Below are 22,708 nucleotides of genomic sequence, written 5' to 3'. Positions count from 1 at the left end.
ACCGCTAGAGGAGCAGGCTCGGTTGGGAAGATGAAGGATCTCCCTCCAACCGGCTTAAAAGCAATCAAGGGAGCGGGAGGGCTTTTAATGCAGACCTCCGATCCCTGCTTCCTTGCGATGCACGCGGCAACTGATGCTGTGAGTCGGGATTCACTGTCATATCCCGGTGCACAACACTGAAACTGCGCCCACCGCCTTCCTCGCTCCCTGCACCGGAAGGACACAGAAGATGGAGAGCCAAGAGGATGAACAAAGAGGGGGAGGAAAAGGAGCTGTAGGGGATAGCATTGCATAGAGAGGCTGTAATCTCACTTCTACCATGCCCATGTTCCAGCATATACTGGCTGCCTGGGCATGATAGGAGTGTGATTGCTGTTAGCAATTATGTATATATATATATATATATATATTGTTATTGATTATTTGTCCAATTTTGGTGTGTTAACCACACTTTTATTAAAAGTAAGCAACACTCCAAAATTGGACAGAAAAAATAACAATATTAACATATATATATATATATATACACAGTGGGGCAAAAAAGTACCGTATTTGCTCGATTATAAGACGAGGTTTTTTCCAGAGCAAATGCTCTGAAAAATACCCCTCGTCTTATAATCAGGGTCGTCTTATAATCAGACCTCAAATAGGTCTGATTATGAGACTAAGATCCAGATCCCCCGCAGCGATGCAGAGGACCTGGATCCTCCTGTGTTAATCCCCCCCCCCAATTTACCGGTGCTTCTGAGTCCCCGGTGCTTAGTCCGGGCTGCGTGTAGAGCTCTACGCGATACAATCGCGTAGAGCTCTACACGCTTCCCGGACTAAGCACTGGGGACCCAGATGCAGGGGACCTGGATCCTCCTGTGTTAACCCCCGACCCAATTTACCGGTGCATCTGAGTCCCCGGTGCTTAGTCCGGGCTGCGTGTAGAGCTCTACGCGATTGTATCGTGTAGAGCTCTACGCGATACAATCGCGTAGAGCTCTAAACGCTGCCCGGACTAAGCACCGGGGACTCAGAAGCACCGGTAAGTTGGAGGGGGGGGGCATAACACAGGAGGATGCAGGGGACCTGCATCCTCCTGTGTTATGCCCCCTCCAACGTACCGGTGCTTCTGAGTCCCCGGTGCTTAGAGCTCTACGCGATTCGCGTGGAGCTCTACATGCTGCCCGGACTAAGCACCTGGGGCTCAGATGCAGGGGACCTGGACCCTCCTGTGTTATGCGCCCCCCCAACTCAGAAGCACCGGTAAGTTTGGAGGAGGGAGGGGGAGTGTTAAATGTGGGTTTGAGGCATTTCTGGAGGCAGAGTGCTCTGTGAAATGCCTTTTAACCCCTTTAATGCCACTCTGCCTCCTGAAATGCCTTAAACCTCCCTATATGCCACTCTTCCCCATAATATGCCTTTTAACCCTCTAAGTGCCAGAGTGGCATATAGGGTTAAAAGGCATATCATGGGGCACAGTGGCATATAGGGTTAAAAGGCATATTATGGGGCACTGTGGCATTTAGAGGGTTAAAAGGCATATCATGGGGCACAGTGGCATATAGGGGGTATAAGGCACTTCTGGGGCAGATGTGCATAACTGGGGGACAGGTTGGAAAATAGAAGGAAATAAAACCAAAATATTTTTCTCAAGCATAGCTTTTATTAAAAAAAGTGTTTAAATGAATTAACATTTACTGGTAAAACTTTTTTCCTATAGGGTCGTCTTATATTCAGGCTTTTTCTTTTTTTCCTAAATTAATATTAAGATTTGGGGGGTCGTCTTATAATCAGGGTCGTCTTATAATCGAGCAAATACGGTATTTAGTCAACCACCAATTGTGCAAGTTCTCCCACTTAAAAAGATGAGAGAGGCCTGTAATTTTCACCATAGATACACTTCAACTATGAGAGACAGAATGGGGGGAAAGAATACAGGAAATCACATTGTATGATTTCCAATGAATTCATTGGTAAATTCCTCGGTAAAATAAGTATTTGGTCAACTACAAACAAGCAAGATATCTGGCTCTCACAGACCTGTAACATCCTCTTTAAGAGTCTCCTCTGTCCTCCACTCGTTACCTGTATTAATGGCACCTGTTTGAACTTGTTATCAGTATAAAAGACACCTTTCCACAACCTCAAACAGTCACACTCCAAACCCCACTATGGCCAAGACCAAAGACCTGTCGAAAGACACCAGAAACAAAATTGTAGACCTGCACCAGGCTGGGAAGACTGAATCTGCAATAGGCAAGCAGCTTGGTGTGAAGAAATCAACTGTGGGAGCAATTATTCCAAAATGGAAGACACACAGGACCACTGATAATCTCCCTCGATCTGGGGCTCCACGCAAGATCTCATCCCGTGGTCACTAACGTGCTAGGGACTCAAATCATACAGTGCCAGACGTGTCCCCCTGCTTAAGCCAGTACATGTCCGGGCCCGTCTGAAGTTTGCTAGAGAGCATTTGGATGATCCAGAAGAGGACTGGGTGAATGTCATATGGTCAGATGAAACCAAGGTAGAACTTTTTGGTAGAAACTCAACTCGTCGTGTTTGGAGGAGAAAGAATGCTGAGTTGCATCCAAAGAACACCATACCTACGGTGAAGCATGGGGGTGGAAACATCATGCTTTGGGGCTGTTTTTCTGCAAAGGGACCAGGACGACTGATCCGTGTAAAGGAAAGAATGAATGGGGCCATGTATCGTGAGATTTTGAGTGCAAACCTCCTTCCATCAGCAAGGGCATTGAAGATAAAACGTGGCTGGGTCTTTCAGCATGACAATGACCCCAAACAAAAGGAGTGGCTTCGTAAGAAGCATTTCAAGGTCCTGGAGTGGCCTAGCCAGTCTCCAGATCTCAACCCCATAGAAAACCTTTGGAGGGCGTTGAAAGTCCAGCGACAGCCCCAAAACATCACTGCTCTAGAGGAGATTTGCATGGAGGAATGGTCCAAAATACCAGCAACAGTGTGGTTGCTCTTGCAACTCATCAAAAAACTATCCCCATTGTTTCCTCTATAAGTAGAAACACAGACAAGATTTTTGAGATGAGGGTAAATGCACTCATCACTTTGTATAAGAAACGCGGTCTATTTCGTTAAATCATCCTATTACACCATATCGAATCATTGCATTCCTCCCGAGTCCCGAGCGCCGCTACCAGTTTATGAAGCGCGGAAGTCTAGTGCCGCAGGGGATCACGTGATGACCCCACCGCCGCCCTCCGCCTTGCTGCGTACCCGGCCGTAATTGACGTAGGGAAATCTCATGCGCATGCGCCGCAGATGATCATAGTGACAGTCTTTCACGGCTTTCCGGACTGAGCACGTAACCGATCGGGAGAAGGGGAACCGCTCGGTAATAGCTTTATACCCACAGCCGTTCGCGAGAGAACATTATTCTGTTGCGTCGCCGAGGTTTTGTCGGGACTGGCCCTCAGTGCAGCTGTCAGCCACACGAGCAGTACGGGCAGAGTGTGCCTGTCCTCTGGGTGCAATATGTGTGTATGCAGGGCACTGCATGCAGCCTCCTATTCCCTGTATCATGGCAGAGGGTGTGGGTGAGAGTGTGCTTCTGGGTGGTTTATTGCGGTGCTTGGGGATATGTATATGTATATATATAATTACTATACTATACTATATGCACACAAAGAGCCCAGTGTACAGGTTGCTAGTTCTAAGTAATGGAAACTGTCCTCTGCTTATTGGCGAATGAAGCTGTTATTGATCACCTTCCTCTGAGAGTAGTCGGTTGCCTGTCTCCTTGGAACACAAACCTCTGCTTTCAGAGTCATTCTAGAGTGTGACATTTTCCCCGTTTGTGTTGTGTAGTTGTGTGAACTGGCAGTAGTGTACCTTGACTGTTACATACAATACCGTGTCTCTAGAATATAGCATGACCCTCTTAGCATCTGAACCTGTGCATAAAAAGACTTACAATTTTGAAAACCTTCCCAAAATAGCGGAGAACGTATAATTTTGTAGTTATCCTTTTTTTTGCTTTTTTTCTTTATAAAAAAAGACACATTGGTGGACCATTTTTCCTAAAAATGTGCTAGAAATCTCCCCAACTCTGTTCCTGGGGTTGTCTGTAATGTGAACAAAAAAAACCCAGACTTTGAAAATGAAAAGTCAAAGTTTTACCTTATTGAATGAAACACCTTCCGATGCTTCTTGTGGCTCATACGTGTAAAGAGGGAATCTAGAGATTGCTTTGCTTATCTTTGTGCATTATCGTTATGTTATCGTCCTGACATTTACAACTCTGATTGTAAACGGCAGGACTCTGACGTCTAAAACCCATGCAGTGCATTCTGTTTGTAATGCTAATCGTTTTTGCATTTATAGGTGAATAAGGAGCAAATTGGAGCATTTGACATAAAACATGAGGATAGCAGGTTTGATTTCTTTTTTTAAATAATAAATCCTTGTTAAATTGCACAGGGGTGTATGTGCGGACCTTTGAATGATCTAACGTTTCTCTGCTGATTTTTATGTTGGTGGGGGTTTCATTTAGACATTTGATATTATCCAGGTATAGAATGAATCGTTGGCAGTTTTCTGAACCCCTCACATCAATTCTCCAGTTAGCAAATTGAGCATGTGTTGCAGATATGTTGTGCGTCCTCTACTAAAATGTCAGGGCATTCGGATGTTATGTTTCATAGCATTTGATGTTGGATAGCGACCAGTTGGCCCATCGTTTCTGCCCATTGTTTCTGTTATAATGACTCAAAGCTCAACTGGTTCTCCGTCTTGTCTTGTCTTGTATGTTGAATAACCACAGGCGTCTTCCATTTATGTTTAAATTAACTGTTAACATTGACCACTTCCGCTAGGAGCCTGTTCCTCTTTTCTACTGCAGTAAAACTTATTTATGTTATCTCAAAGCCTCTGACCCTTTAGTTTTAGACTAAGCACCCTTTCTAACATGTATCCTTCTTTAAAAGATATTTGGTCTGCTGTTTTTTGGATGACTCATACATGACCACTCGGTTATCAGTAATATTCAAATGGACAGAACATTAGGGTTGTGCGTATTTAGGCTCGAAGGACACCACCAGAGTGGGCTTCTATCAGACAAATTACTATATCAAAAAAATGCTTTTTTTGTAATTTCCTGTTCTATTATTAATACTTTTAACTGAATGGGGTACAGTTCATGTATAATATCGTATATATGGAGGTGTGTTGCAAACTTTATATTTTGCTGACATGTTCATTATTTTTTTATTTTTTTTGCCATTTTAGGTGCAATCAAATTTGTTGTAGCGCTAGCTGTGTTTTTATTTACATTTTATGTCATATCACAAGTCTTTGAGATAAAAATGGATTCAAGTCTGAGTAACATTTTTGGTAAGTAAAGGTTTTTATTTTTTTTTTTAATTATTATTTTTTATTTTTTTTGCATATGTAGTCTTTGTTTCTTGGCATGACTTCTCTTTTCCTCCATATGAGTGCTGGCAGGGTATTTCTCTGTTGGAAAAATGATGCAGGCTTCTGCTGCTGGATAGCTTAAGCATTATTATTTAGTGTCTTTGTTACTGTTTATTAGAACTGTTGGAATGTTCTGCGAAGATAGCTTGTCATCTTTCTAGATGGCTTGACTGAGATTTAACCCCTTGATGACAATTGCCGGTCCGGGCACGTCACCGAAAATCGTGACGATTATGACAATTGATGTGCCAGGACCGGCACGTCTTTAAACGGGTGAAAAAATCGATCCGTGATCGATTTTTTTCACTCAAACGGTGTTGCTCTAATGCCTCGACATCGAGGCATTGAGCAACACCAAAAAAAACATTCCCGTCCCCCCCCGATCGCTCCTAGGAGCAAATAAAAAAACATGTTTGAAAGACTGCACGTCTTTCAAACATGGCGGCGCCCGCCGCCGAAAAACGGGTTTAGGAAGCGATCGCGAGTCGCTTCCTTTGCTTAGCTGGTGTTGCTAAGATGCCTCAGTATCGAGGCATCTTTGCAACACCTGTTTAGCAAAGGAAGCGACTCGCGATCGCTTCCTAAATGCTCAACTTACCTTCCCGGTGCCGGCGTCTTCGAAACACATGCGGTGTTTCAAGATGGCGGCGCCCATCAAGCCGGGGGCGGAGCCTGCTGTCATCATCGGGGGGGGGGTGTTGCTGGATGTCATGGACATCCAGTGAATAACACCCCTAGTGGTCAGATCACTCATAAGAGTGATCATGATCTGATAAATCAAAGGCAATGTTTTCTAAACATTGCCTTTGATCAGTATTGGATCTGCCTCCCTCCTTCACTTGCTTCTAGTGAGGGAGAGAGACAGATCAGTGTGTTTTTAGGTATTCTCAATAATATATATTATTATTGATCCAAAGGCTCTTATAAGAGCCACCCATTTAATATTAACCCCTTCATTGCCATTGATCACTGCATAAACAGTGATCTTGCATAGTGGCAATTGTTTTTGGGGTTCTTTTTTTTTACATTTTTTTTTACTTTTTATTTTTTTTTGTACTTTTTTTTAGGGTTTTTTTAATTTTTTTTATTAGAGCCATTAACCCTTTCCTTCCCTACTATTTTTGCTGCAATTGTTGCCATGCAGCGGTATACGGCTGAGGAGGCATGTTCCAAATTTGGCCCTTTTGCCCCCAAACAATCTGACAAACCCATGCATGTGGGGTATCAATGTACTCAGGAGATGTTGCTGAACACATATCGGGGTGTTGTGTGACAGTGACATATACCAGGAGCTGTAATTTTACACCTGAAGTACAAAGTATGTTTAAAAAACAGCAAAAACAATTACTATCACAAACTTTGACAAGGGTTGGTGGTAGGATTAGTGCATGGAAAGGGTTAAACTATCAGCATCTAAAATACCCTGGGGTGTCTAGTTTTCAAAAATATATGGTTTGGTGGGGTAAATTTAATTTGCTGGCTTCAAAGATGCCCCAAATACCACATGGAGACAGAATTACCAGATTCAGAGAAAAATGGTTTTGAAATAGCAAAACGCTACTTGTACTTATTGCCCCATAACGTGTAGAAGAAAGCAAAAAAACATAAAAACATTGGGTATTTCTAAACTCGGGACAAATAGTAGAATCTATTTAGCAGGTTTTTTCAGTAGTTTTTTATGATGAATAAAAGATTTTTCAAATAAAAGTGAGAAATTTTTATTTTTTTTTCAATTTTTCGTCATATTTTATTATTTTTATTATAGAAAATGACATCATATATAAAAAATTATGGTGTCTGAAGAAAGCCCTTCTTGTCCTGAAAAAAACTATATATAACTTGTGTGGGTTTAGTAAATGGGTTAAGAGAAAATTACAGCTAAACACAAACACCGCAGAAACGATAAAACAGCCATTGTCACGAAGGGTACAAAAAATAGAATCAGCCTTTGTCACGAAGGGGTTAAACTATTTGAAGCTATGTGTCGTGTTTTGTTTGTTTGCCGTTTACAACCAGAAGGCTGCTCTTAGATACTGTAGGAAACCCAAATTACAGAGGATTTCATTCCCTAGTCTGATAAAACACCTAAAGTAGAGTAAACTAGTGTCATTCAAATAGTGGAAACATTTGCATATGCTTTACGTTAGCAGCTGTTAAACCTAGACAGCAGAAAAGAAACTACACCTAGTGTGTACCCTTGTTGCTTTTTATGAATATCCAAACTTTCTGGAAATGCCCCTTTTACATGAAAACCATGTTATATATGTGTAATACATATTTTCTCTTTTTTTTTTTTTTTTTTGTGGGTTAGGCATTGTATTATTTAGATGGGGGAATCTAACAGGAGCAACTTCTAAAACACAATGAATGATCAGCTACATGATATAATGCAAAGCTTGGTAAAGTTAGCTTTGTATTCAAAAATGTATGCTCAGGGAGGCCAGAGATAATCTGGTACCCCATACTTTCCTGTGGTGCAGCAGGTGCTTTGAGGCTCCCAGCCGGGTCACGTAATGCATTGCATTCGCCTCACCAAGCCTCTGCAGAAAAGCATAGGGTTCCAGATTCACAATACAGTGTGACAGGTTTTCACAAGGTGGTGGGGAGGGGATGTAGTGTATGTGAGTGTATACTAAAGTGTCAGATGGTGTGTATATGTATAGTGTTACAGAGTATGTATACTGTACTGTCAGACTCGGTGTGATTGTGTGTGCATATGTATAGTGCTGCAGTCAGTCTGTGAGTGTGTGTCTGTATATTAGGGCTGCAACTAACGATTATTTTAATAATCGATTAGTTGGCCGATTATTTTTTCGATTAATCGATTAATCGGATAAAAAAAATAAAAAAAAATTTCAATTTAAAATAATGTAATAAAAAACGTACAATTTACACTTTCATCTCTTTATCACAATGGCCTCTCTCTATTCACCTTCTTATTTTACTGACATAATAATAAAAGCTACAAGAACCCAAACACAGTGCTTCTCAAACTAGGTTTTAATACAAAGTTATTAGTAAATATTAATTCATATGTTAACTATTTTTCATATTTAATAAAAACTATGAGAAAAAAGCCTTGTTTAAATTTTTTTTATTTACCAAACTGCCCCCGGTTATGCACATCTGACCCCCAGCTTGCCACTCTGCCCCCATATATGCCTTATACCTCTTATAGACAGTGATATGCAACTGAGCCCCCTGATATACCTTTTACCCCAGATATGTTTTATGCCCCCCTGATATGCCTTATACCCCCTATATGCCCTGAAATTCATAATACCCCCCATACACCACTATAACTCACCCATACACGACTCTGGCTCCTCCCCCTCCCATACACGACTCTGGCTCCTCCCCCTCCCATACACCACTCTGGCTCCTCCCCCCTCCCATACACCACTTTGGCTCCTCCCCCCTCCCATACTCCACTCTGCCTCCTCCCCCTCCCATACTCCACTCTGCCTCCTCCCCCTCCCATACATCACTTTGGCTCCTCCCCCTCCCATACATCACTTTGGCTCCTCCCCCTCCCATACATCACTTTGCCTCCTCCCCCCTCCCATACTCCACTCTGCCTCCTCCCCCCTCCCATACTTCACTCTGCCTCCTCCCCCCTGCCATACTCCACTCTGCCTCCTGTCAGCCACGGAGGTTCACAAGACACCAGGGAGCCGGGTAGAGAGGCAGAGTGCCGTATGGGAGGGGGAGGAGCCAGAGTGGTGTATGGGAGGGTGGCTCCCATACACCCCTCTGACTCCTCCCCCCTCCCATACACCGCTCTGCCTCTCTTCCCGGCTCCGTTACTGACAGGAACTTTCACTGAAGCTTCATAGAAGCTTCAGCGTAAGTGAAGGTGAGTAACGGAGGCTGTCTGTGCGATGCAGACCCCCACCGGCTGGCAGAGAGGATGATTCTCTGTCAGCCTCCATTACTGCCCTTCACTTACGCTGAGGCTTCTATGAAGTCAGTAAAGGAGCCGGGTAGAGAGGCAGAGTGATGTATGGGAGAGGGGAGGAGTCAGAGGGGTGTATGGGAGTGGGGAGAGAGACGGAAGTGAGAGACCGGCCGACAGTGAGGGGAATCCAGGTCCCCTGCAGCGTTGCGGGGGATCTGGATTCTAGTGTTATAATCCGATCTCTGTTTGAAGTCGGATTATAATTTTTCTAATCGATAAAAATCGATTCGATTAATCGATAATGAAAATCGGTGACAACGATTTTCATTATCGATTTTATCGATTAGTTGTTTCAGCCCTAGTGTATATGCATAATGCTCTTAGCCAGTGTGTGCATGTATATAACAGTGTGGTGCTAGCATGTATTGTGTTGCTGATGTTACAGTATGGAATGAGTATGTGTATTAGTGTATAGTGTTTGTGAGCATAAGATGTTATGGCAAGGATTGACAAACCCTGAATGCCAGGTTGAGTAATATATGAAAATAAAAACATAGTTGTATAGTGTTAACCAGTGTGTGTATTTGTACAAGAGTTGGGGTGCTAGTGTGTAAGATGTTTATGTTACAGTAATGCATTAGCAAGCGTGTGTACTATCAACGTATAGTGTTAGCATGAGTGTAGAATGTTATCGTCTGTGTGTGTTATTGTAAGGTGTTCGTGTTTGCGAGATAAGATGTCAGTGTCTGTGATATATAGACGTTTATGTATCCATTAACAGAGCCCAGGCTTATCCCAAAATGCAAGTATCCTAGCAAGCTCACGACACGCAGTATGATCCGACAGGCTGAACGTGTCTAAGATACCTGTATTTCAGGATAACATTTCCTGCTTTACATTGTAGTGAGTTGAGCCCAGTGATATGTTTATATATATTGTGACAGAAAGCAGGGGATGATAATGGAGGGAGTGTATATATCCCCTTATATTTTGCAGGGTGGTTACCCACAATAGGTTTTCTAGCCCCAGGGAGATGTACTGTTAATATTGGACTTATTAACGTCTGTTGTTATTTGTGTGTTTTGGGTCCCTGGGGTGGAGCATTTGGAGAGTAGGGTGGGCCAGTGCTCCACTCCACAGTTTATGAGCAGCCGAAGACCAGCAGGTGGGAATCCAGTCCGGAGATTATCGGATACTCTCCTAGTACTCACCTGGTTCCACTAATTAATGGGAGAGGCAGTTAAGTAGCCTCCTGGTCTCAGTGCAAGGGAGATCATTTGGCTCCCTGAGAGAGAGCTGCCAAAAACACTGACTGCTGCAATTATTGCATATATTGTGTTATTTTGTTTTGTTGGAACGGATAAGCCGTCCAACTGCAGTTAGGTTGGAGTAACTTGTATTAGTTAGTGCTCACAAGAGCGAGGCTTTTTGTTTTGATTTATTTATTTTCTGTTATGCCTGTGACGAAAAATAAAAACAGGCCCAGCCTTTTATGTTACCCTCCTCGTGTCTGAGCCGTCTCTGCAGCCTGGAAGACTGTGTGTAAGTAAAGATTCCCGGACAGAGTACCAAAGTGAAGGGGTATTCTGTCACAATATATATATATATATATATATATATACCGGTATATTAGTGCTGCTGTCAAGTGGAAGGCTCACAGTTTAAACGGTGGTTATGTTGAATTGCTACAAAATATGTAAACTCTATACACTCCTCAAACAACTGACGTTCCTGTTAAATTGATCATTTAAATTATGACCCAAGCTGTTTGCCTTAGTTATAATTCTGTTTTTCTACTGTATTTTTCCAGCTCGGACAGTGGACACAGTGCATCCTAGTAAGTACACCTGAAATAATACAGTCTCTGCCGTTGACCGAAACAAGTTTTCTGGACTGACTGTGTGTGTGTGTGTGTGTGTGTGTGTGTGTGTGTGTGTGTGTGTGTGTGTGTGTGTGAGAAGTTGCCTCGATTTGTACCTTTAGCAATGTGTTCTGTTGATTTAACTGGGTGCAGTTAGGGTTACCAATAACCTAGTTGGACCTTGGCTGAATCACGGTGTGCAAATAATACTTTGATAAAATCTCTGCACTTATGTTTTGTCAATTCAATTTTGTATAAAGAATGGTTCAGGCATTCGTTATTAGAATTAGAAAATCTGTTTCGTTGAACACCTTCCCCAGCTGCCTTTACTAAAACCAGGAACCATGTCCAAATCAATGCTGTTATGATATTCATGTATATTAATTTCAAGTCATCTTTATATTAATGTAGCGGACTTTTAGCAGATGATTTATAATACATAGATTATTGCATGTATTTATGCAGCTACCAAAGCTCCGAGGTACAGATGTGGAATTTTGAAAATATGTCCAGAGAAACACTTTGCTTTCAAGATTTCAAGTGGAGCAGCAAATGTGGTTGGGCCAAAGATTTGTGTAGATGACAATGTGTAAGTACTTAAACCGTACCTCACACCATCCACCGCCTGTACTAATGCATATTATCTATAAAGATTTCTGTCTTCCTTTTCTCCATATGTATGTGCATTGTATATGTGCAAAATGTTGTGGTGTTGGTATGTATCTTGACAGGTAAGGACTGTGTCCTTCAGCAGAGCAAGGACACATCCGTAAGAGGCTCAGTTAGTTTGGCAATTTATTTGTTTCTGTTGAAGGTATCCATTACAAAAAAATATTTTACCTACATTTATGGCCCAATGTGCTTAATATTGTTTTTTAACCTGAGGTGCACTAGGGATTCCGTGATGGACAGTAATCAGGACACAATTGACAAAGGTCTAGCTGTCTGTATGCATTTACTTTCATGTTTTCTATCCATCTGTTTATCAGGGTGAGAGGAACGGCTAAATCTGTGCACTTAATGCAAGGACATGCGATTTGGAATCCAAGATATTGGATCTAAGAACAACTGGCATTAATGAGGGATATTGAGGAGAGAAGCATAATCCTTACTGAGCAATTACTAGTTTGTGTCAGTGCTGGTGAGGGTAAAGGAGGTTTCTAAAGCACAGGGCTGGGCAAGTTGCAAGAGGGGAAGTAGGGCTAATAGGCTTAGGAAGGCTAGCTCTGGACTGTATGACTTACTCAACCCAACGTTTTTGTCAGTTTGCGCAAGAATGTTGGGAAGATCAGTTTAGTATTAGTAGACTGAGTTGCCTAGCAGCCATGTAAGTAGCTTCTCTAGTACAGATGGGGACGAAAAAGCTAGACAGGTTGTGCTTGTAAGGGACTTAATTATTAGGAAAGTAGATAATTTGGAGGAGCTTGAAGGGGCTTTTAAACTAGTGTGAGGGACTGAAGATGGTATTTAAGGGGTTGCTAGTGTAGTTTCAGCTCAGGGCTTTGGAAAGTTGGGAAAGGAATGGTTGGATCAACATAAACACAGAAAAATAGTAGCTTAAGAGTGATGTGTACAAATGCCAGCCATTCAGGGATTAAGCTGCCTGCACTTGCTGCATTAGTAATATGTGATAATGTGGATTTAGTGGCAGTTACTGAGACCTGGTATAATGTGCAAAAGTGTTTGGGATTTTGGCATACCAGCATACATGTTATACAGAAAGGAAAGATTGCAGAAAAGGAGGAGGGGTTGCCCTTTATGTATACAAACAAACAAAAAATATATATATATTATATATAGTTATGCTAGTTCAAGAAATGACTAGGAGTGCAAAGAAAGGTAGGTTTATCACTATGGAGGATTGTTTAATATAAGGACACAGGTTGTATTATACAGCACTAACACTAGGGTTTTTTTATTTTAGGAAGGCTGATTTCACTAAGTATATTAGTGAAAAAAGAAAACAAACCGGGATTCATTTAATCATAAATATATCCTATGTCTTGGTGTCCTGGCAAAAATTGTTGGCAGACGTATCTTGGCAAGATTAGTTCCAGAAGACAGTAAATCAAATTAATGGAAACCATGCTAAAAGATCGGATTGTTAAATATCTGAAAGAAAATGTTTTGCATGATCAGAAACTATACCAGATATCCTGTCAAACAAATTTGTTTGACTGGGTTACTAATATAATAGACCAGGGAGGAACTGTTGATAACTCTTATCTAGATTTCAGTAAGGCATTAGACACTGTCCCATGTAGAAGACTTATAAATTGCAGTCTTTGGGGTTGGATGTTAAAATAGTTGAATGAATAAGGCAATGACTGAGTGATAGGAGGCAGAAGCTTGTATTAATGGTGTATATCCGGAGGAAGGATTTGTTACTAGTGGGGTACCTCAGGGAACATGTCAAATGGCAAATGACTCGAAAAACCCCAGTCATTATGGCGACTATAAACCTTTACTTGGCACCCAGGCTTCTGCAGGGCTGCCATCATGAAACCTGAGTATTTGGTGCTGTGAGGAAATGTAGCTGCCCTCATTATGGGACCAGACCAAGGACTGAAATGTGTTGGTGTCTACAGGGTTTTTTCCCCGGAGAGGGAAAGGGATATCTCCCTCGCCTTCCTCCTCTCCCACTCTAATACCTCCTCCCCAGTGCCTACTTTTGTTGGATCAAGAGAAGAGTTTCCTGGTGGGAGGGAAATGTTACCCATTAATAGGAAAAATATGACCATGGTAGTAGTATCTAACAGACCATCATGTACCGGTAAACTAAAGTTCTCATGTTGCACAATGGTTGTGGTGCAAAGATTAGCCACAACTACCCGAGTCTACAATTCCTATGGCCAGTAATGGATATCATGGAAGTTGCAATCAACAGCTAAAAAGTTAGTGTGTAGTGTAGGCAACCCATCTATAATTACAAATTTTCATGAAGTTCAGCCAGCAGTATGGCTGGCTGAAAATTATTGTAGACTTGGTGTAGCCCCCCAAAGCCCTATCTACATTTAATAGCTACTATCCTCATAATGATAAAAAAAAGAGGGTAGTAAAAAAAGAAATACAATGCTTGTAAACAAAATAGGACACTTTGATTGCAAATGTTAGCCGCAACTGCTGCAAAATAATTAAAAAGTGCTATTACAGTTCTCATGATGAGCCAACCTAATGGATGTGCATTCCACAACAGCTACAGTACCAATCAATAATATAAAAGGTAATCTTTGGCCCTCCAGTTGAGTACCGCTGTCCCATGATTCGTAACATACCCACATACCAGACTGGCTAAGAGTCATGGGAACTGTTGTCTCAACAGCTGGAGTATTAACTAACCCTAGCTGCAATACTGTTCATGTAATGGTTTGTGTATAATGTATTGGCAGACCGCATTCTAATGTCCGTAGCTGTACAAAAATTTCATAGACTACTAAATGACCTTTTGTAAAGTGTACCAAAGGTGTAAAAAAAAAAAAAATTAATCTGTACAAGGGAGTATTTTTGCATTGATTTACTGCTAGATGTAAGCTTGCGAGCAGGGCTCTCTCCACCAAATGTATCGGTTTGTCTTAGTCTGTCAATTCTTGTCTTGTCATATCCCTTGAATTTATGTATTGTATTAAGCGCTGCGTAAACTGTTGGCGCTATATAAATAAAGGATAATAATAATAATAATAATAGATGTAATTGAAGAAAAAAATCATAAGTTAAACATTAATTAAAATCCACAAGAATTTTCAGCAGCTATAATAATAATCTTAATACCACTGCTCCCAATGGATTTCAGATAGAAATATTGATATTTTTTCTAACTGTAACCCCCATTACATGGGTTTATAAAAGGAGGAACAATTAAATATAGGAATTGGTAAGAAAGTGGCAGTTCCACTTTAGAACACTTGGACAGCTAGATGCCAATTTTAGTGCACATGAGTGTTGCAGTTGCGCAGCTAGACAGCCCTGCCAAGCTGAATCTGTTTTATTTGGGACTGCAGCCATCTAATTAAACATGTGCATAGGACTATGGATGCAGGATAGACTTAAGTGCACCATCTAGTGGTAATCAAGACTCTGCGGTATCATAGATTGCAGAATTCGGTCGATGGAATGTAGTATTCGGTGTTGTCTGTTATTTTTTGAATTGCTACTTTATTAGGTTAAACAAAAAAGTTTCCTCCTTCCTTTTACAGGTTAATGAGTGGCGTGAAAAACAATGTGGGCCGTGGCATAAACACCGCTTTAGTAAATGGTAAGCCGAAATTGTATTCAGTTTACGTAAACTTTTTTTTTTTCCTTTTTGTGTGCGCGATGGCAAAGAGTATAGTAACAAAAGCAAAATGAAAACATAAACATATCAGTCATTATTGATTAACCCTCGTTAATATAGGGATTTATACAATGTGTTCGTTTACGAGAATTTAATTTCCTAAATTCCTTTAATTCGGACTCCTGTGTTGTCATCTAAAACATCTTAAAACTCACAATAATGTATTTTTATTTAGTTAATTGCATGCATCAAAGATGAACGCCGTGTTACAAATGTAAGATTTCTTTCTGTTTTCTTTTTTTGTGTATTATATAAATTACATATCTATCTTCAATTCCAGGGAAAACTGGAGAGTTGATAGAAACAAAATACTATGACTTATGGGGAGGTGGTAAGTAAGAAAGGAAAAACTCTTGCTTGGTGCAAAATTATTAACTTAACAGTATACATTTTATCTAAGGGTAAATGCAACCTATAATGCATGTGCAGTTGCTGTAACTGAAGAGAGGACCTCCTGAGGTTTTAAATTCTCCACTGGCTCTCTGGATTAGTGCAGCAGAATCAGCTGAATGGATTTTTTTAAATCCCTTATTGTAGCTGTTTGTTTTTTTTGTTTTTTTTACAAAATCATACATATTTCTACCTACTTGCCTCTACAAGTACTCTTGCATTAAAGACTGCAGAAGATGTTCATTGATGAAGGTTAATCTATATCTGCCCCGTTGTTGCCACGCATGTTGCTACATATTTAACTTAAATGAGATCATCATGGTAAATTTGTTTTTAATTATAGATGTTGCACCTTTTATTGACTTTGTTAAGAAAATTCCTGATGGAACCGTAGTTTTAATGGCAACTTACGATGACGGAGCAACAAAGTAAGTGAATTATTTAAATCTGTTTTCTAATCTGCAAACTGCTCTGTAACATATTAGAAGGCATGTGTTGCAGCTGCTAACAGAAATTTACTTTCACATTTACAGGCTTAATGATGAAGCACGGAAGCTAATTTCTGAACTTGGCAGTACATCAATCAATTCTTTAGCGTTCAGAGACAACTGGGTTTTTGTTGGAGGGAAAGGCATTAAGACAAAAAGTCCATTTGAGCAGGTACTTTTTTTGTCGCATGTAGGCTTAAGGGGTTTGCATAGTTCCCTTATTGTAAGGCATTCCAGATTTCTTTAGACTGATCTCGAACACTGTTTATTTCAGACAACCTACTCTGCCGGCACTTCCGCCGGGGGTTCTATGGTGGAGCACCGGAAGGTTATGTCATGCCGTTGCTCCACCATAGAAGCCCCACGCACTGCGGGGATCTGGATCCTAACCCTGCTGCTTGCCTGCAGCAGGGCTAACTGAAAAAGAAAAGAAAAAACACCTGCCCAGCGCCCGGAACTGCATGTACCGGGCGTTGGCCGATACAGTTCGTATCGGCCAACGCCCGGTACATGCAGTTCCGGGCGCTGGGCAGGTGTTCTTTCTTTTCTTTTTCATTTAGCCTTAGGGGTTTCGCTCATCCCTGCGCTAAACCCCTAATATAGGCTGCACTCCCACTTTAAAGAACTAAAGTGGGAGGGGGGTGCGGCCTATATTCGGGCCAATACAGTATTAACAATTTCCGTGCACTAATGCTACCACCAGCCTTTGTCAAAGTTTGTGGTAGTTTTTCCTTTTCTCAACAGCTGTATGGAAAGTGTTAAAATACTAGCATTTGAAATGCACTGGGATGACTAGTTTTCAGAGATATATGGTTTGATGGAGATAAATTGAATTGGTCCCAAGTAGGACATGGGTGCAAGATGACCAGATTTGGAAAAACTGGTATTGAAATAGCAATATTCTGCTTGTATTTATTGCCTTATAACTTGCAAAAAAAGAAAAAAACCTTGAATATTTCTAAACTCTGGACAACTATTCAAATCTATGTAGCAGGTTTTTCCATTAGCTTGTATAGATTTATTTTAAAAAATTCCAATAAGTCAATTAGTTTTTTTTAAATTCTTCACCATAATTTTATTATTTGTCTTATAATAAGATGATACAATGGAAATAACGGTATCTAAAGAGTCTTTCTTGTCCTGAAAAACACCCAATATATTATGTGTGGGTACACTAAATGAAAAAAGACAATTACCGCTAAACACAGCAGGAGTGTTAAAACAGCCTTGGTCACAAAGTGTACAAAACGTAGGAAATGGCTCAGTCCTTAAGGGGTTAATAACATCTAGAACTAAATGATATTGACAGAAACTAAACCACCCTTAGGATATAAAAAAATAATTCCGTTTGAAGAGGGACCACACCTACACAGCTTTTAGCATTATTAAATTAGAGGTAGAGACCAAATTGATATTTTTAACCATTCAGGAAATTTCTGAAAAGTTAAAATATTTCACAAAATTACGTTTTTTCTGGATGTAACCGTATGCAGAAATTCAGCACTGCAGTAATGATATTGTCAGTAGTTATAGGTTGTTAGTGCAAGTTACACAATCTTAGCAACCATCAACCAGTGACAAAAAGGCCACATTTCATGTGTCTGGATTTAAAAGCGATAGTAAAAGCATTCTATTATAGGACTGGGTTGGCAGATTACTTCTTAGTTCTTTAAATGCATGGCTACAAAAACACAATTGCAAACATTAAGCTGAATGTTATCGCACCGCCTACTTTTTTATATTTGTTGTTGGACCTGCATGGTCTTGTCAATTATATAATACTTAACAATAACCATCTTTGTTTTCAGCATATAAAGAATAACAAAGATACAAACAAATATGAAGGCTGGCCGGAAGTGGTTGAAATGGAAGGTTGCATCCCTCAGAAACAGGATTAAGAAATGGTTTTGGACTCTAATTGGATTATGAAGGGACAAATTGTCATCCACTGTATATATGCTAAAGGACTTCATCCACCATTGTTGATGTGAGCATGAGCCTAAACTCAAGAGTATGAGATTTATTTATTGCTAACACAAATAGGTATTTTTGTACAGAATTTTGAAGGAAACAACATAAAATATTTTCTGGGACCCATGTTATTCTCAGACCCTGGTGCCTCTTATTTTTGTTGACAACCAGTTTACCAAAATGGTTGCACACCATGGCATGTAACAAGGGTTCTGTTTTACTTTTTATTATTCTAAGGAATCCAGCCCTTTTGTTGTTTTATTTTTTATTTAGTTCCACCAAAGATTTGCAAAAGGTTTAGTTTTTTTCACCGAAGACTCTTGATATGACAGAAGATGTTATTTTGCATCATATTTTTAATAAATAATCCTACAGAACCAGTCATATATATTATAAATTTCTGTTAAGTCCATGCTTGTTTATTTTTGTTTGTCTTGAGTTGGGGTGCATTTTTTGAGAAATGCTATATTATACATTGAAGATTGTGGTTTGTTTGTTTTTGTTTTTTTGTTTTTTTGTATTAGTCTTAATTTTACTGACCAGGTAGAACAGTCTACCAATGATGATTATACTAGACGAAGCTTTACACAACAATTAACTCTGTTCACTTTGTCTCAAATAACATGTTTTTATAATATGCATAGTATCCTTAATGGACATTCATAGAGTTGATGTACAAGTTCTTTTCATAATTAGTGGCAAAGCGCTATCACATGAAAATGTGTGTGTATTTAAATTAATGTTGACACAAATATAAATTTCATACCGCAAAGCAAAAAAACACCATCATAGCATTCTATTAGCTGGTGATTAAAGAGGGCAATAGGCTATATGTACTTTTATTATATAAAATTATTCAGAAACAAGTAGGGGTAACCAGCATATGGGTATTATAGTGTACAGTAACTGAATTATGAGTCGCTTAATATCCATTTCAACAGCAGTTGTATTGATAAAGTCCCTTTTATATTTACCATAAATAATCAATTTAGTATGTCTCGTGCTTGAAGTATTATTTTTAATTTAGAAAATAGACAAGTATTTAGATTACTGTTCTTCACAATGTACATTTTAGGTTCATAAAGCGAATTCACCTATAAAGGTTGATTACCCAGCTACTTCATAGGTTTATATCAAAATAATGAATTTGCATGATTTTGCATTGGGTTGCCTAGATGGTAACCATTTCAAACACCAGGCTCCATGTTTTTTTCAGATGGGATTGTGTGCCCTCTTGTGGTATTGTCTTGTATTTTGAATGTTTTTCATAACAATATTTAACTTATGTTTTTTTTAAAAATGTGATTTGTACCAATTAGGAGGTTTACAGTTATTAGAATAACAACTGTTTGAGCTAATAAAACTAAAGGTAATGCACATTGCAGGTATTTGGGAGTTAGATGGAAAGCGAATATAGCATTTTACACAAATTATACATAGCAGTTTGGCCTGAATGCGGTGTTCCTAGCGGTTTGACACCTTTTATATCGGCATCTGCTTAAAAACTAAAATGGTCTGCACTATGATTTAGAAGCCATTTTCTTTGGAATGAAGAATAAAAGTAGTAAACATTACTGAAATTCTGCCTTTTTGTTTTATTTTCTGGGGGAGGTGAAATACCACCATTACACAATTGTCTCATGACAGCCAGGGTGAGAGCTACACTAAAACAGTGCCAATTTGTTTTGGTGCTATAATAGAAGGTTCCTAAAGTGACACTTTGACCAGATCTACAAACACAAAAAAAGGAAAGCCACACCACGTGGAGTAAAAGTCTAGCTCTTTATCCTGTTTGCGAAATGTTGGAATTTGTGTTTTCTTGACACATCTTAAGGGATATTAACATTGAAAAATAGTTCCTTTTTTAAATATTGTTCATGCCAACAGCACAGACAATGAACCTAACTTGTCTTGCTTCTCTGTTGTCTGAAACTAATTGATGTTGATTACCCTGTGACTTTTCAATGTGTATTAGAAAGTCGACAGTAGATGGCTCTCTAAGACTGTGTTACTAAACAGTGCGTATGGCTTCCAAAATGTTTGGATGTGAAAGTAAATGGGGTCTTAAAGTGAAGGTGATATTAGACCAATATATAAAAATGTTGGAGGCAGGTAAGCTTTTGGGACCTCAGAGGTATCCATTTTTTTTTAATTGATGGGATCCTCGTTCTGATGTTCCTTAAGCTTTTTCTTAATTGAGCTAAATGCCACAATTCCCTATTTCCTGTGACACTCTGAAACACTATGACCACATTCCAGGAAAATACCCATTAATAAGATTTTCTTTTTGTTTAATGTGGATGTAATACCTACTCTGGTGAATTAAACACTTTTATAATGTATTATAACATTAGGATCATTGTCCCTCATACTTCTGAAAGCCCTAAATAAAATGTCACATTTTCTCAAGGAATGCTTCATTCTAGCTATAGTAATTCATATGACATAAATAGGTTATTAAATGTAAAGGTTTTAAGGCTTTGTTGTAGTATTTCCTGTATTAGGAAAACTTTGATTTTACCCTTTTGTGAAGTTGTATAAATTCATGTTTAAGATTATTTTTCTTAGATCGGTGAAACAACACCAATGACACCGTTCTAGCGATGCTATTTAATTCAAGTAACGCTTCCTATAATTTTGGTAAGTGGCCCTTCTATCTTGTGGCCAAAAAAGGTACAGAGTAACTTGCACAGTGTGTTGGACCCCTAGGTGCATAAACACAAAAATCTTCTCAAGGAGGTTTGCTCTTTTTCTGTTCCTTTGCATTGACGGCTGTCCCACTTGTACTGGTGAGTACTACTGCTACAGTGCTGGATATTGTGCCTAATGGATAGCCCACATCTGAATCTGCATATCAGTTTTACTGGAAGTTATCTATCAGACTTTGAGCCCTGATCTCTCTAAAAATAAAAAAAATAAAAAATCTTAACTCTACAACTTTGCTCATTCCCACTAATTGTATATTACAATACATACTCTTCTTGGTGGCAAGTTATTTTATGGCATCACTATGTATTGGCAAGGATTATTACAATAACCCCACAAAATAATGTATTGCGCTGCTACCCACTTACCCTATGCAGTTTATTGCAAAGCTGTCCTTTTACCAATTAATAGTAAACAAATACATAGCTCATGATTATCAGCTTTATTTTTGTTTTTAATATAAATGTTATCTGCATAGTATGTTCTTCTCCAGTAGGACTATATTAAACAAGTAGGGAGTTGAGGCAATGTAGTACCTGATAGAGGCAGATTCTGAGGACAAAGATAAAATAGTGGATTCTACATGTCTTCTATGAAAGACAAATAAGCAGTGCAAACATTTTAATGGCTAAAACCCAGCTGACAATCATGTTCCCGAATAGCTACGTGTTATCAGCCCATGGACTGAGGTATTATGGTATTAGGGATCTAGGGATTATTAGACTTCAGACAAAATGGAGCCATCTTAAAGCCACATGCGGAAAATTGTCCTCTTGTATTATATATATGATTGTTAGCTCGTTTGAGCAGGGCCCTCCGAGATCATGATGGTCAGTATGCCAAAAAGAGGCCAAAAACATTAGTAAAACAGGAGTAATTACTCGACAAGTTTAGAAAATGCAACAGCTATTGCCTTCTGTGGATCCGGAATGTATCTAGTATAACACGTTGAGTTCCACCTACCCAGGTAGCAAAAAAAAAAAAAAAAGCTGAAAAGATGGCTTCTTTGAGGACCAGGCTCTGCAGCACCCCAAATGGAGAGGTACTGAGTATGGAAGAGATACCCTGAACCTGGTTTCTAGAAATAGGTAGTCGAATGATGTCCATTGTAACTTCTGTAACCCCGTTAATGCTGCTTTTATCGGGTGGGAAGCAAACAAGGAATGTCAGGGTTGGCCAGAGACTTAAAATGCTGAATACCTCTCAAATAGAGTTAAATGGTACTAAATGCCAGGGTAACGAAGTATGGCAATACGAGATGAAAGTTAGTATATACCCCGTGTTACGAGTATCCAGGCAGGGCATAGCTCTCGGAAACTCAAGAAGGTATTCCATGCTGTAGTATAAGCCTTCCAAGTATTGTGAGACAGGGAGCTGTTAATTAGGGAAATGGCGTTGTCCATACGAACTTTCAATTCATGGTGAGATGGGAGAAATGCGGTACAGGCATGGCTATAGGGTCTGCTTCTGGTCTCTGAAAAGAACATAGGGAAGTTAGCTCGGGATAGGGCATCTGCTGGCACATTATCCACCCCTGGTATGTGTGATATAAACAAATGGAACTGATGATTAAGTGATAACCAAATCAGTTTCCACATGAAAGACAATAATCAGGGACCTGAACGACCTTT

The 22,708-nt window shown here is 39.7% G+C and overlaps 1 protein-coding gene across 2 annotated transcripts; it reads left to right on the top strand.

The window, feature by feature from the left end:
• Nucleotides 1-4,381: 4,381 nt before the first annotated feature.
• On the top strand, nt 4,382-18,298 carry LOC149302813 (protein FAM3C). 2 transcript variants are annotated; one of them, XM_089482055.1, is made up of 9 exons: nt 4,382-4,394; nt 5,248-5,352; nt 11,142-11,149; nt 11,636-11,781; nt 15,386-15,444; nt 15,803-15,853; nt 16,256-16,340; nt 16,446-16,572; nt 18,209-18,298. In XM_089482055.1, exons 1-9 carry the CDS (start codon nt 4,382-4,384, stop codon nt 18,296-18,298), a joined length of 684 nt encoding a protein of 227 aa, XP_089338181.1. The 2 variants fall into 2 exon arrangements, with proteins under 2 accessions (XP_089338181.1, XP_089338182.1); XM_089482056.1 differs by having other exon boundaries at nt 11,142-11,168; nt 11,658-11,781.
• The last annotated feature ends 4,410 nt before the right edge of the window (nt 18,299-22,708 follow it).

The sequence above is a fragment of the Sceloporus occidentalis genome, unplaced genomic scaffold (genome assembly GCF_023333645.1).
Source record: "Sceloporus occidentalis isolate IW3139 unplaced genomic scaffold, rSceOcc1.0.p SCAF_17, whole genome shotgun sequence".
Taxonomy (NCBI): domain Eukaryota; kingdom Metazoa; phylum Chordata; class Lepidosauria; order Squamata; family Phrynosomatidae; genus Sceloporus; species Sceloporus occidentalis.
The sequence above is the reverse complement of the archived record's forward strand: the minus strand, read 5'-3'. Positions and strand labels throughout refer to the sequence as shown.